A 15,167-nucleotide genomic window follows, 5' to 3' on the forward strand; every position below is an offset into this window, starting at 1 on the left:
GTTTAAAAGAACAATAAATAAAAAAAATATGAGAATAAGCTATAGTGACCATGGTCCTGTCGCCTTATAGGCCTATTATAGCCTACTATCAATGTATTTGACGCACGCCCTTCTCATCTTTAATTACTGGCCGATTTAATGTTGTGAATCCCTTTTGACAATGAACACTTGAAATGAGAATGAGAAATTACAAACTAACTTCTTAATCTCTGACTGGGAATGGCACTCAAGCTTTTCGTACTGTTGCAGCACGATGTAACAGTCATCTAGACATCTAAAATCGGTGTAGGCTATAGTGTTAGATTAAATGTTGACGTTATTGTTTTTTGTCAAGCCTACACACTTTCCAAGGAATCGAAAAATACATCTACAATATGGCATCTATATGCTATGCCGACACTTTCATATATCCAAGATTATACAAAGGATGGTTAAAACCGAATGCATATTTACTCAGCCCTCGTAAGTAAAATCCCTAATATGCTAAATTAGGCAAAGTAAAGGTCATTAAGAAGAAAGCATTTGCTCTCATCTATCGTGTCAATTTAATGAAGTAACAAGCTATCCCAGTCACTTAAGCGGAGCGCCATCTAGAGATCATTTGCCTGCAAATCAGTTTTCAGTTTCAATGTTGTAGAACTATGAGTCAGAAAAATTCCTCCATGCCGACTAACATTTGGTGATAGACTGATGATGCAGTATCAATACATTCCTCAATAATCAGTAAAAAGACTTCCGATTCTGAAATCATTAGGTCTATAAGCTATTTACTGTTTGAACCTCGTTTAAATCTTGATCTGAAATCCACTAGTTGGGTCTGTTGCACAATAGGTCGGTGTGTGATCAGTTTCTGTCCGCCAAGCACCGCTGTCGTCCACTGGTCTTTGTCGAAGACACAATATTTTCTAGTTGTATTTTACACGTTTTATATCAAATCTTTCGGAATGGGAAAGAAAGAAGAAGATGAGATCATTAGAATCGCCAAAAAGATGGATAAAATGGCGCAGAAGAAAAGCGGGGTGAGGTGTTCTGACATGAATGAATTTCTACTGGTGGTTTGACTATGTAGCTAGCCTAGCTAGCTAACATGCCGCTAGCCCAAGATAAGACATATAGCCCCTACTTCTAAGATAGGTAGAGCTAGCTAGTACTAACTAAATACACCCATGTGAGAACTGTTGTAATGTTAGCCTACCTATCTGTCTATTTAGCTATCTGAATATATTTAGTGTTAGTTCTTAAGTACTGTAGTGGGTATAACTGTGCTGACATTGTTTTAGGATACACTTTCAGACAATAGTATAGGCAGTTGAAGGTTGTACGAGTACAGTACTGTGCAGCTACTGTGTCTTGATCATTTGCACCAGCCTAGCTAATTCGCTAGCTAGCTAGTAGGGCTAGACTAACAACAACAGTTGACCAATGTTTACTAGCCAATCACTTACGTCAGGATAAATTACGTGTCAAATAACCGGTGATTTTAGCGTTTGCTAGCTAGCTAGCTGGCCAAGGAGCCAAAGTGGTGTATCTTGTGGTGTACCCAAAATACGATTTATCAATGGGCACCAGGTATTCCACCAAAAAGTCTGCAATTACTATAGCGAGGTAGTAGATTAGCAACCTTGTTTTGTGATTATGGGGAAATAGCCTATTCGTTAACTTAGTAGGTAGTGCTAGCTAATAAGAAACGAAACTGTTCTTATCCAATCTGGTCGGTAATGATGAGGTAGTTGTATCGGATGAATACGTTCTTGACTCTCCGGTAGCATAAAACTATCGAAACTAGTAACAGCAACTTGTGCGGTGTCTGTTAACAATGAATGTCCCAGTCCTACCAGCACTTTTTTTACTAACCATTTGTGGTTTACTTTATGGTTTTTTACAGTCTGGGGCGTTGGATCTACTGAAGGAGCTCAGGAGCGTCCCCATGACTCTCGAACTGCTTCAGGTATCTTTGCTAGCTCCTCCTCTAGCCTCTCATCCACACTGTGTGTAGAGGTGTTGAAGCACTGAAGCCACATCTCTCTCCACAGTCCACCAGAATTGGGATGTCTGTGAACGCTATACGCAAGCAGAGCACGGACGACGAGGTGACATCTCTAGCCAAGGCGCTGATCAAGTCCTGGAAGAAGCTTTTGGGTTAGTGATAGTGTGATAGCTTGTGTAATTCGCTTGCCGTTGCATGAACAAGACCTTTTAAAAGTTAAATAGTTCAGGATTCGTATTTGGCATTCTGATTTGTTTACCATCTGCACACAGCCATCGATTACCTGACACTGTGTTTTCTTTGGTATCCAGATGAGCCTGGGGGCGGAGACAAATCCACAGAGGACAAGAGGAAAGACTCCACAATGCCTGTGGTCTCTCCATCGCAAGGGAGTCCGGAGCCCAAAGAAGAAAGGTGATGATAAAGAAAGCTGAATCAGTACTAACGCTAAGAGCTTCTTAAGAACGTTTCGAAGAGCGTTCTAGAACGCTCTTTGAACGTTCTTAGAACGTTCAAGTGCAATGGCACTAATGTTCTTAAGAAGCTCTTAGCGTTTAAGAGCTTCTTAACGAATCTGGGAAGCCAGGCCAATACCAGTAGACGTGTGACAACCTCATTCGTATGAGTTCAGTAAGACGGCTGTTCTGTACCTGTCATCAGCTCCAGCAGTAACTCCAGCAGTAAGAGTGAGCCCGTCGACCTCAACACCAACACACTAATCTCAACCTTCCCTCGGGCACCCGGTACATCGGACTCTGTCAGAATAAAATGCAGGGAGATGCTGTCCAATGCACTGCAGACCGGAGGTAAAAGCCACACAATCATCATCCCTCAATGATCTATCTGATACTGAGTGAGTTTAGTCTTGGCTGCACTTATACTGTACATTTTGTATATGTTAGTATGCATTTGCTGTTTCAGTGGTGCACGTGGCATTGGATGACCTATGCTGGTTGTTAAACTCATTTTATTACTATGTACTATACATTATTGTGCACTGTCCTTTCTTGCTCTTCTGCAGATGACTATATTGCTATTGGTGCCGACTGCGATGAACTTGGGGCTCAGATTGAGGAATATATCCTTTATGTTTACTATTACTTACCTTTAGTTAACTGTGACTGAACTCATACACTTAATGTCAAGTTAGTTATATAACAGTAACTCCCTGAGGTCATGATCTGTATGGCACTCTTTCATTATTATATTTTGGAAAATATATAATGTATACATATAGAAGAGATACCCTGCTTTTGGTGCAGTCGATGCAGTGCTGTCACCCGACAAAGAAGCGAGTTCCTTAACCAACCGACACGCATCTTCCACGAGTTCAAGAACACCGACATGAAATACAAGAACCGGGTGCGGAGCCGGATCTCCAACCTGAAGGACGTGAAGAACCCAAACCTGAGGAAGACGGTGCTGTGTGGGAACGTGTCCCCGGAACGCATGGCCAAGATGATCGCAGAGGTGGGACTGAGATGCAGGCCTCTCTGCTTTGGCCTCTCCCAAAGCTGTGTCCTTGGAACTAATGGAAAGGGTCTTCAACCCTGTTCCTGGAGAACTCTCTCCCTGTAGGGTTTTGCTTCCAGCACACCTGATTCTAATAATTAGCTGGTTGACGTGTTGAATCAGGTTAGTTAAAACTATGGTTGATCCGGGAATCAATCCGGCAACCTTCTGATTAACAGCCCAATTCCCTAACCGCTTAGCCATTTGACTCTATTTTCACTATGAATCCTCTTCCAGGTTTTCCCATGTGTTGGTCATTGGCTTTGAGCATCATCGCCCCCTCTCACAGCAGGCACAACGATCAAAAAACATGTCCCTAATAGTCAATATTATAAATGTGCCTTTAAAGGAAATGGCCAGTGACGAGCTAAAAGAGATGAGGAAGAAGCAGACCAAAGACGCTGTAAGGGACCACCAGCTGGCCACGACCAGCGGCACCCAGACAGACCTGTTCACCTGTGGGAAGTGCAAGCAGAAGAGGTGTACCTACACGCAGGTATGGGCTGCCTACAGTCACCTACACTCAGGTTTGGGCTGCCTACAGTCTGCGATGGGGTAGGATACAGTAGACAGCCGTGTTTCTGATTCTTTTGGGTTGTATTTGAGATGTTGAGTAGTTGTAGATGTTGAGTAGTTGTAGATGTTGAGTAGTTGTAGATGTTGAGTAGTTGTAGATGTTGAGTAGTTGTAGATGTTGAGTAGATGTTGAGTAGTTGTAGATGTTGAGTAGTTGTAGATGTTGAGTAGATGTTGAGTAGTTGTAGATGTTGAGTAGTTGTAGATGTTGAGTAGTTGTAGATGTTGAGTAGTTGTAGATGTTGAGTAGTTGTAGTTTTTAGTGGTGTGATGTGGTTCTTGGTGCAAAGTGAGGAAAGTTACTGATGATGCCCCCGTGTTTTCCCCTGCTCACTCTTTAGGTCCAGACGCGCAGCGCTGATGAGCCCATGACCACGTTTGTCTTCTGTATGGATTGCGGAAATAGATGGAAGGTATGTTCTTCAATTTCACTTGACATTGACTTGTGTGGTAAATTATGTATTTATGTTTTTATTTGATTTATTGTATACAAATGTATAATTATTAATAATTCTCACATTCGATTTGTATCAAGTCTTCAGTTCTTACCTTTTAGAATTGTGGAACAGTTATTTGAGACACACCTTAAAGTGTCGATATAAAGATTATCTTAAAAATGTTATCTTTTTTTTCTGTTCCCCAGTTCTGTTGAAGGAGAAATTGGATTTCCTTTGGATTTAGAGAAGTAGCTAAAATCCCGGACCAGGATTCTGTATCTACAACAGATAGAAACGTTGTATTCTGTGGTACCTGGTGCACAAATTGCCACAAAAGAAATCGCATCCATTCTTATTTGAATACCTTGTTCATAGACCCAATCCTTGTCAATACCAAGTCCTGTTTTAAGAGATACCCCACAGCCAGAGTATGATCAATCTTGTTGTCTCCCAGTTTCTTTTACCATCAATTTTTATATGTAGTTTTAACATTTTGACAGCTATGACATACATTTACTACTATGTTTTACTTTACCCTCACAACAATGTTTTATTTAATTTCCCAATAAAATGTAATCCATTGGATTAAATAAAATAAAATGTTGTCTTTTCTTACAAATAAGGTTAATTTGAATAAATTGCTGATGTATTGAGAAATCATTACGGGTATAAAGTAATGTAACCTACGTTTTTAAACAATGCTTGGTCTTTGTGGCATTGCATTACCAGGTTTTGACTTTTGTACTTTTTTAAGGGAGTTTGATTGTTCACTATCAAACATAAACCAATTTGCTGTCATTAATTCAAGAAAACTATGTGGACTTATTACTCTTTCCAGTAACCTTGTGCATAAGAGTAAGATGGGAGGCACTGATCTGTATTTGTTGATGGAATATGAGGCATCATTAATGTAAATGTAATTTTATGCATATTCATGTGGGCAGGGTTGCCATTGCTTAAGCGGCAGAAGAGTTGGGCCTGTTCCTTTGTGATGTTACCAGGTGCATCCACTCCAGTACTGAGGAGTGGGCCGAGGCTGTCTCATGTATGGACCCAAGACCACAGACAAGGGGGGTTGTATTGGTTTGATGTTAATATGTGTTGTAGCAATACAGTATTTGAAAAATATTTTGAATTTAAAATCTCATTGAAAGTATACTTTTGTCAATTTTGTTATGTTTGTATTGGAACTCATGGCCTATTTTTTAGTCCATTGAACTAAAAAAAATGGTTTGATAAATGAAAAGGAACGACAATGCAGTGAAATTATTGTGCTTTATTTTACCGTAAAGAATCAAAATGCCCACAAATCATTATTTTCTTGGAGAAGAAACAGAAAAAAACATATACTGTAAACATTATCACATTATTTGTTTGAAAAGTTTTCCTTTCGTAAACTTCCTGCAAAATAACACGTTTCATATAGTAAACAAGAAAATGAACATATATAGGCAGTATCACTCCAAACCATTGGCTTAAAATGTGTTTGAGGTTGATCTACGTGGTGAATCCATCAGCTCAAATTGCACATATCAAGTAAGTTTACTCCTAGGACAAGTAGAATTACTTCCATGAAGCACAAACATCAGCAGACTGAGGTTGAGATGCAACCTCGCTGTCTTATTCCTCACCCTACTTCAGTGTCCATTTACAAACAAAGGCATGAGTTTTCATTTGTCTCCACAGATCACTTTACCAAAATGTACTGATGTATTCACTTGAAGGAAGGAGAGGATGAAACACATGCAATAATCTAGTCAGCCAAGGAAAAAGACAAATCAGTTAACTTGACTTAGGGGTGCTCCAGAAGATACCATTCATGAGAGAGATGTCACAATAGGGGTGCTCCAGAAGATACCATTCATGAGAGAGATGTCACAATAGGGGTGCTCCAGAAGATACCATTCATGAGAGAGATGTCACAAAACTGAACGTCAAGGCACTTCCCCCGAGAGGATTTTGTCTTTGAGTGAGGCGACAAAAACGATGAAACAAAAAAAAACAAGATGATACATAAAATATCTCAACTCTTGGCAACTCCAATTTTTGTCAGCAAAATCATTTTTTTAAAAGTATGTATGAACACAGTTTACTTGGTAGCTTTGGTGTCATTGTTAAACTGATCTGACCCTGGGGAATTTCAATCACTTACATACAGAAATCAGTCTTGCTAATAAATCTGGCTCCTAAAACTTGGCAGTCATATCAATAATATTGAGCCTCATAAGTAGTTTATTACAAGGCATTTTCTCATTTCATTTACCAACCAACTGAACAGGCTTTTCCACAGACTGCGCTGGACTGCATGAATAAATAATTTCTTAATACTTAAACTGATAAATGTCTTGCTGGTATATCAATATTGGCAATAGGAACAAAATACTCTCTTCTTTCATTCTAAATGTTCAATTGTAAAAAGCTGATGATTATCATAATGTTTTTACATGAGGTGCTGTCTAAATAATTTAGAACTGATAACGTTTTTTTCCTTATCTCAAAATATTGCATTTTGTGTGTCAACTTCTTAACAATCTTAACTTAACATTTCGATCATGATGAAAAATCTCACTTATTCCAGTTCTTACAGGAACTGGAGTTGCCAAGTCAGTGTTTCAGGATCCTAACTGTAAGGTGAGCTGACAGAGATCAAGGTGAAACTAAGGTAAATCATACACTAATGTACCCCACAAAGCTGCCTACAAGTACTGCTAGCATGTAGCCATGACTTGAGCTGATTTTCATACGCAGTAAATAGAACTGGGAATTTCTCATATTTACCCACAATTCCTTTTTTCTATTTACAAACTGATAGATATAATGCCTAAATTAGGCATAATTTCCCCTCCAAGGAATGATACAAAAAGAACAATAACAACAATTAAAAAAATAAACATAAATAAAATAGATTATTTCTCAAATAAATCTGACTGAAATGTTTCGTAATATTCCTTTGGAGTGAGTTGCTATGTTGATCTGTAGCAGTACTTGTGGTGTTAAGCCCTCGGGATATTTTGAGACCTGAGTCTTCTGTCAGGTGTAGATCGCTATAGCACTCAGAACCCTAGGAGGGCCGAGTTCCAAGGCCCGGGTCACTTATTCTACACTAACATACAAAAAAAACAAAATGAAAGGGAGGACAGGGGGTCAAATAGAGAAAAGGTCACAGGTCTTTATCTAGGATTCAGGGGACTGCTCTGAAAGGGTGTTGAGCAGGTTTTTGTAGGCTTGGGAGTTCATGTAGCGAGGGTAAGAGTCTCTTTGCATTAGTGTGTATATCTGCAGCTGGGCGTCATCAAATGTGTGGCAGTTGGGCTCCAGCATGTTCCGATTGATCACCTCTCGCACCCGGGAGTCCAAGCTCACCTGGGGATCAAACGCAATGAGAACAAGTTACGTTTTTATTTATTTATATTTGCTCTTCACATCTATGATAATGTTGATTCAATAGAAACAGTGTCCACTCCATGAGGATCAAACTCAATAGAACTGAGTGAGGTATGCATGCAAGTTCACACCTCTTTGGGTGAAAGGATTGAGATGTAATCTTCATAAATAAGCCGGGCTTTCTCCTCAATAGCACTCTTATTGGTCTCTTTACAGAACTCGTCGCAGGCCAGCCAGAACAGCATGTTCTCCTCGCTGAACTCTGTGCGCAGAAACTGCCGGAAGGCACTCCTCCCCACAGGGCAGTCCATCAACTTGTCAAACGACTGCCCCCAGCATTCGGCCTCTTCCAAAGTGGGCATTGGGCTACAGAACACACACACACACACATATACCACTCAGCAGGTCTGGCATTGTTCAGCCAAATACATACAGGCTAGGTGTATACTTGTCAGGCTTTCGATGAGTTATCATCACTAGCCAAAGCTAAACTAGATAGGAATGGCTTTTAGTGTGAAGCTGGTCTGTCATTTCATCATGTTACGGTTCATTTAGGTGCGGTATGATGGTGTGACAAACCTGTCATCACAATCAGTGCTCCCCTCAGCTTTGACATCGTACGAGGCCCTCCGGTTCCTCTCCTCTCTGTCTTCATTCCTAATAGTGAGACTGCGAGGTAGTACACATAGCACATCACACCCCTACAAACTTCCCACACTCACTCGACGTGTTTTGAACAGTCGGTTTGTGACCAACTGTCAAAATGACGCCTTGTTATTTTAAAATTTCCTTTACTGCTTTTGATACTGTAGACACTCGTATTGCTGCTCGATCCACACAGGCTTCACTGCTGGCATGTCGCTCGACATTGCTAGCATGTAGCCTAGCAAAGGAGCTCTGCTACTGTGCATGCGGTCATGTTACCCCCACTGGGTGTGTGCTGTGTAGATGAGAGGGGAACAGAGGGGAGAGAGGGAGAGAGGAGGCATCCTACCAGGAGCAGCTACAGCAGCAGCACCAGCAGAAGCAGCAGGCATTGGAGGCTCGGTTCCCCTGACCCTGCTGGTCCTGCTGGGCCGGTGCAACGCCCCCCGCCGCCGTCTCCTGCTGCACCGACATCTGCCGCTTTCGCATCTCCATCCGCTCTGATCCCATGGGCTGAGGACAGAGAGAGAGAGAGAGAGAGGGAGAGAGAGAGAGAGAGAGGAGGAGAGAGAGGGGGGGGGAGAGAGACACACACAAATAATTAAATAGAAATAGGCAGAAAGAGAGAGATGAGAGAGGACCATGCTGACACTGGAGCATAAGCTTATGAGAAGGTCCCAGAGAGTATTTGCAATAGCTTGAATTCTCTCATCCATTGCCCAGCCCCAGGTGAGCCACAGCGTGCCAACCAGGAGTCCTGACCAGGACAAATAAGCGTTAAAACTTCTAGACTCAACAAGCAATTACTTCCCTTCATAAATTAACAACTGTTCCAATGTACAGTATAATCTGCTGTGTTGGCATTACAGTAAGTAATTACTTACAGTGTCTCTATTTAAAAACCTTCCTGTCCTCTTTAGCTTAGTAGGTTATGGTAGGCCCGGGGGTAACATAAGTAACTTGACAGTGTTAGATGATTAAGCATGTTTTCCTGCCACAATCGATCTCACAAATTAGATTAGGCATCTTACATTGCAATTGTAAAAAATCTAAACAAATCACAAATGTAGCTTATGAGTTATAGTTAACTGAAGGGCAATAGTTTTCTACCAGTAACATCGTATACAAAATGTAATGCCATACTCCTCCTGTGGATAGGTTGCCCATCATTGCAACTTTAGATCCACATTGTAATAAAATATAGCCATAGAATTATTACTCAGGTACAGTAGTGTTTCAGTGGTTTCTTCCACTAAAAATAAAGCCTACAGTAAGCTACAGGCAATACGATGTGCCGGAAGGCCTAATACTATGGCAAGATACTGTACACTATATTTAAGCTTCTATTTGATCAGCAATATGGATCATCAACCCATGTAGGCTTAAGTGCATTGTATGTCATTTGGACACCAGCAGGATGTCCTATAGAATATTGCAATAGTGTGGTCAACCCGTGGGCTGTCGCTTTCAACCCACGGCAACATACAGCCAACCAACAAAAACTGATGCCTCTCTAGGCTGAAATGTCAGACGATTTGGCGCAGGCAGGTTGGGACCTGAAGGCACCATGTGAATCTCCAACCGCTTTATCGTTTTATCACATAATTTCATTGAACAGTTTACAGAGCGATTTGTCCGTTTCTAAAATGGATCCATATGAGGTGGGAAACGGGGGATGTTACGCAGAGATTTACGTATACTACCATACTGTGGCGACTCAAGAAGAATATTTGCGGCTGCTGTGATAGGTTAGTCAAAGCAGACACCAAATGCATTGCGATATGTTCTATAGAGGATAAAACGGGGATGGAGGTGGTGGTACTCATTATACAGGAAAAAAATATTATGTAGGCACTGCTTAAAGCTAAATCGTTTTTCTTTTGTAGATTGTGGTGGAAAATAGATAGTTCATGAAATGGTAAATGAGTGGTCCTGTGCGAATAAAACATTATGAAATCCATTGCTTTATACTGCACATCTCATCAAGGAAAAGTGCCACCATGAAAAACAGCTACCATACAGCTTCATCGCCCTGGACAACCGCCGAAAAGACATAGGCTGTCTGTTAGAAGCTCACTGGAGCCAGATAGTGACATGCGAATTTAGACGCCAAAAAACGATCTGACACACTTCACTTACTAACAGTTCGTGAAAATAAACATAATTGGTAGCCAATACTTACAATTTCAACATGTATGCCCAGAGAGAAGAGGTAATTCTTTGCCTCTATTACATCCGTTGGCATAAGGCTTTTTTCCGACCGGCTGCTTCGTGTCAATGCGCATGCGTATCGTCTCCAAGTAGTAGTAGTGGAAGCGTAAAACCCCTTTCTAGATGTCACAGATTTATTGTGCACCTCTGATTGCAGCTTGGCGTTTATGTTACTTTAGCGAATATCTTAGGAAGTAACAGTCCAATTAAGTAATAATGATATTCTTAAACAGTGAAAGGAGACAAAAAATACCCATAAAATCATCTTGATTAGAACTAGTTTAAGTTTTTCAGACCACAATTAAATTCCACCTAAAAGTCTCTCAATAGACGATCAATATCAGGATTCTGTAGCGCCTACTTAGGCACTAAACTCAAACTCAAACAAACGAACCACAGAGATGTATTGACATACATTAATAAAGACACGCAAATGAAAAAGATGCGTCTGAAAGTGTCGCTGTCCGTGGTTCTGACCGGCGCTTTGCCCAATACACCTCCTGTGTCTGAGTCAGCCAACAGTCCGAAGTCAGTTGCTTTCAGGTGCGTGCAGCGACAGTTAAAATAAACAGAAAACAAACAAACAAACAAGCAAAACATCTATGCACGTATAGTATTTCATCCAATACATGAGTTATTACATCCTGTTACATGTTAGTCAAACGTATGATCATCTTGTAGCACTGGTTTTGAAATTGCCTTCCAGGTGAAACTAAAAACAGAGATTTGTGTAAAAGGCGACTCAGTCACAGGTGTTTGTCAGTCACCATAATTTTAGTCAGACACAATACAATATGATAGGCTTGCTTATTTTTGTCACAACAATGTGTTAAAAATGTACAGGAGGACTACAACAAAACTGTTACTTTATTATGTCACATTGTTAGCATCAACTTACTGTTCCGTGAACACCAGATGGCACTCTGTGCTCAAAATCTAGTTTCTAACAGACTTAATCTTCAATGGCTGGAAAAATAACTCATAAGGGTCAACAAGATGAATACATTTTTATTTATTCTGTCAATTTTTCAGTTAAATGCCCTCGGGCAAATCTGCGCAAACTCTAAACTGTCCTTGAAGTGTCTGGAAGCTTCTGTTGGTTACTCTCACTGAGAAGCGACTCTATTGCAAGCATGAAGAAATCCACAATTTGCACAGTGACATTTAGTTAACCTGGATTATAGCAAAATGTTACTTTATATGCTCCAGATTCCAAACAGACGCATCTGTGTTTGTACATTTTCACACTCAGATGGTGCCACATCAGAAGAAGTGATCTGCATAAATGGGACAGACCCCAAGTGACCACTCGCTTGGTCCCTCAGAGAGATGTGTGACCTTCTCTTTGTCACTTGTTATCCTTTTCCCATTCCCAGTATTTGGTCATAGCAACAAACCGCACAGATTCCGGAATGACTTGACACACAGTCCTCACAGCGAGCACAGACATTTGTTTCACAGTGTCTGCTAGACAGACACAATCCAACAGAAACAAAATATATTCTAAAGTGGTTAGAAGATAAGGTGCAGATTTATTCTGATAGCAAGCAAGTTTGCCAGGTGGTATTCTGAGGCAGTTAGAGCGTGGTCCATAATAGAGGCTGTTCTGATTGAGAGAGTGTATTCAAAAGCAGGAGCCCTTTCAGACATAATTGGTATTTAAAGTGCTGCTTAGCCTTGAGAGAGACTGAGAATCTCAGAAGATAACTAAGCCCACGGAAATAGATAAGAGAGATGAAAACCACAGTAAACTATTTCTCACAACAACAAAAAAATCTAAATTCCATGCTAAAATGATACTACATGTTGTGTTGTCGGAGTATGGAGTTGTATTTCTGCACTGAATTTCAAATTGAGTTGTTTTCTTATCATGGTAGTTTGTGCCCACATATGTTACCTTGTACAATTTAACCACTGTTAATATCAGCCTATGGACTTTTATATGTATGTCAAACACAGTGTCATTTTAACCTGGAATTATGTGAATGGGGGTTTTCAAAACATGTAGGCATTTGTAAGTCACATTCTTAAATATGCAGACACCTGGGTCCCAGCCCTTGGACGACCTAGACACAACCAAGCATGTGATACATTTTATTTTGTGTCAAAACCACATCTTTTGTTTTGTGCTGGTCAAGTGTTTACTTTCAACAGTTGCATTATTAAACTAAATCATTTAGAGTATTAGGTACCTTTACCATCATATGACACATGACTTCAACACTATGAATTCTAAATCCTAAATAAACTTCCTTGTCGTTCAGAAGTAGAAAGTCATCCAACTCATGATTACCCTCAAGAAACCTCCATAAATAGTTAAGCAGCCCTACTCACTACACAAAGCCAACGGAAATCTTAATTTATCCATTTACCTAGAAGTAATCAGGCTCCCAACCACTGAAGAGCACGTTCCAAAGACAGCTATTTTTGGATGCCACGATGCAAACAGCCAAGATGCTAACAGCCAAGATGCTAACAGTCAAGTAATAGTTCTTCCTAAACTAAAACCTTTTGTGGAGATATCCATCTTGTTGCTGTGGTTCCATAATGTTGAAGGTGGCAACACAAAATCTCTCTATATATACTGTATATATGTATTAAGTATATCCTCTATTTGTGGTCATAACATTCAAGTCAACTGTATTTAATCTTCTTAGTGGGGTTCAGACAGGAAATTATGCCATAAATAGCGTTTCAACTTCCAAGAAACGAAAATGGCTGGAGTCATAGACACTTTTAGACATTAGTAATCCAGGGCTACTCCAAACAAACGTCAGTGTGGTGAACAATCAACTAATATCAATGTGAGAGCACAGCAATCACATCTGTATAAACATGTGTGTGTTAATATTAGTTTTTATGTACAATCTTTCTTCACTTTAAATTGTTATCTTTTTATACATAACTCAAATACATGTTCATGAAAAAGCTGTATGAATATACAGCATTAATAAACAATTAAGAAGTATTTATTTTGTATAGTTATCTGTTTGACAGACAAACTGACAAACAATGACTGTAATGGTTTAATGCAGTTGACTTGAATGTATGCAAACGGAATAAAACATGAGAATACAGTTTATGTAAACCACCTAGTAGTCTAATAGAATGTACAATATGTTACAGCACACAGGAAAATGTATGGGATACAGTCAGTGTCTGATTTTATATCCTTACCTGAAAGGACACCGTGTCCTCCGCAGTGCCCTCCTCATGGTTGTTGTCGTATGCCCCCGGGACTTGGTAGCCCTCGCCATGCCGACAGGCCTGCAGTAGTCTCCAGACCCTGTGCCACATCAAGACCGGAGCGTGGCGAACCCTCCGGAAAGCGGACAAGGGCCAGTAACGCCACCGTCTAACCACTTTAACACATAGCATGCTCTAATGGCAGAGGCCCATTTCTTGTCTGGACCCTGTCCTTAACCATGTAAAATACACTTTCACTGTCGGGCACCTAGGTTCCCCTCTTTCTTTTGTCCGGTACTGCCTTAAAAAACTGCAGCATTGTGTCGGAACAAATGCGGTGGTGCAATGACCCCACCAAGCAGCTAGTGTTTACAGTGAAGAGGGCAGAAGGGGATTATGGCTGTGTTCCCACTGAATGCAATCCTGATTCCACAGTGGTTTAGTGCATCTCACCAGCTCAGAACAGATTAAGGCAGGAGGTTTTAGTGTCCAAGTGAGTTGGATGGGTACTAATGACAGTGAGTATATTCATTTGTACAACTGTGTACTCTGCTGCTTGATAAATCCTCAGCCAACACCAATACAAGCAATACAATGGATTAAACACATGGGTGTTTTGTAATCAAGAGAGGAAAAAGAATTAGACCTGTGTGATAAGGGGGGTCTTCCAAGGTCTTTGTGAAAAGACAAGATGAAGGCTGTCATGTTAGTACAACGTACAGTATAATATCAACAAAATAATTAAAACATTACATTACAAATTGTATTGTATTACACTTCAATTGGTCTGCTCTGTTGTTTGGTAATCAATCATTACTGATTTATTTGGTGACTTTATTTACAATAATTTTCCTAATCATGTATTACGATATGTCACAACATTCGGATGTGTCAGTTTTATGCAACAGTAACCTGCTCATTATTATCTATTTTATGTTGGGTAAGAGACTAAGACAGCACTAGAAGTGAGAGGATTCAAGGTCAGACCTGAGACAATGTTGTAACTGTCATACTTGGCTGCACTTAATTTGTTTCATCCTCTGAAATGAAAACAATGGATTAGTCCAACGAAGGCTTATCTATTATTGTAAGGGATTTCAAGTACTATAATGTAAATGATCTCTGTATTGACCTAGGTTTGACTGAAGTCATAAAATCTATATTTACCATCTTAATATTATTAGCATGCTTTGGGGTTTTTAACATTCTGATCCATTTGAGAGAATATT

At 40.2% G+C, this 15,167-nt stretch overlaps 2 protein-coding genes across 2 annotated transcripts; one reads left to right on the plus strand and one right to left on the minus strand.

Moving 5' to 3' along the window:
• Positions 1-647: 647 nt before the first annotated feature.
• On the plus strand, positions 648-5,692 carry tcea1 (transcription elongation factor A (SII), 1). The gene is made up of 10 exons (XM_084708458.1): positions 648-1,019; positions 1,886-1,948; positions 2,034-2,139; positions 2,299-2,401; positions 2,648-2,793; positions 3,009-3,065; positions 3,303-3,457; positions 3,849-3,995; positions 4,417-4,488; positions 4,719-5,692. The coding sequence occupies exons 1-10, from the start codon at positions 945-947 to the stop codon at positions 4,725-4,727; spliced, it is 933 nt and encodes a 310-aa protein (XP_084564584.1). The 5' UTR covers positions 648-944; the 3' UTR covers positions 4,728-5,692.
• Positions 5,693-7,643: 1,951 nt separating this feature from the next.
• rgs20 (regulator of G protein signaling 20) lies at positions 7,644-14,130 on the minus strand. Its single transcript, XM_084707896.1, has 5 exons — positions 13,930-14,130; positions 8,891-9,054; positions 8,476-8,553; positions 8,028-8,262; positions 7,644-7,875 (listed from the first exon to the last, which is right to left on the minus strand). The coding sequence occupies exons 1-5, from the start codon at positions 14,128-14,130 to the stop codon at positions 7,687-7,689; spliced, it is 867 nt and encodes a 288-aa protein (XP_084564022.1). The 3' UTR covers positions 7,644-7,686.
• Positions 14,131-15,167: the final 1,037 nt, after the last annotated feature.

Source organism: Hypomesus nipponensis, chromosome 10, assembly GCF_054491055.1.
Source record: "Hypomesus nipponensis isolate SF chromosome 10, ASM5449105v1, whole genome shotgun sequence".
NCBI lineage: Eukaryota > Metazoa > Chordata > Actinopteri > Osmeriformes > Osmeridae > Hypomesus > Hypomesus nipponensis.

Excerpts from the sequence above, each read along its gene's own strand:
- rgs20 (XM_084707896.1), bottom strand. The coding sequence starts at position 14,130 with ATGCTATGTGTTAAAGTGGTTAGACGGTGGCGTTACTGGCCCTTGTCC. Across the intron at positions 9,055-13,929 it reads AGGACACGGTGTCCTTTCAG|CCCATGGGATCAGAGCGGAT; the intron begins GTAAGGATATAA and ends CTCTGTCCTCAG. Across the intron at positions 8,263-8,475 it reads AGCACTGATTGTGATGACAG|CCCAATGCCCACTTTGGAAG; the intron begins GTTTGTCACACC and ends TGTGTTCTGTAG.
- tcea1 (XM_084708458.1), top strand. The coding sequence starts at position 945 with ATGGGAAAGAAAGAAGAAGATGAGATCATTAGAATCGCCAAAAAGATG. Across the intron at positions 2,140-2,298 it reads GTCCTGGAAGAAGCTTTTGG|ATGAGCCTGGGGGCGGAGAC; the intron begins GTTAGTGATAGT and ends TTTGGTATCCAG. Across the intron at positions 3,066-3,302 it reads TGGGGCTCAGATTGAGGAAT|GCATCTTCCACGAGTTCAAG; the intron begins ATATCCTTTATG and ends ACCAACCGACAC.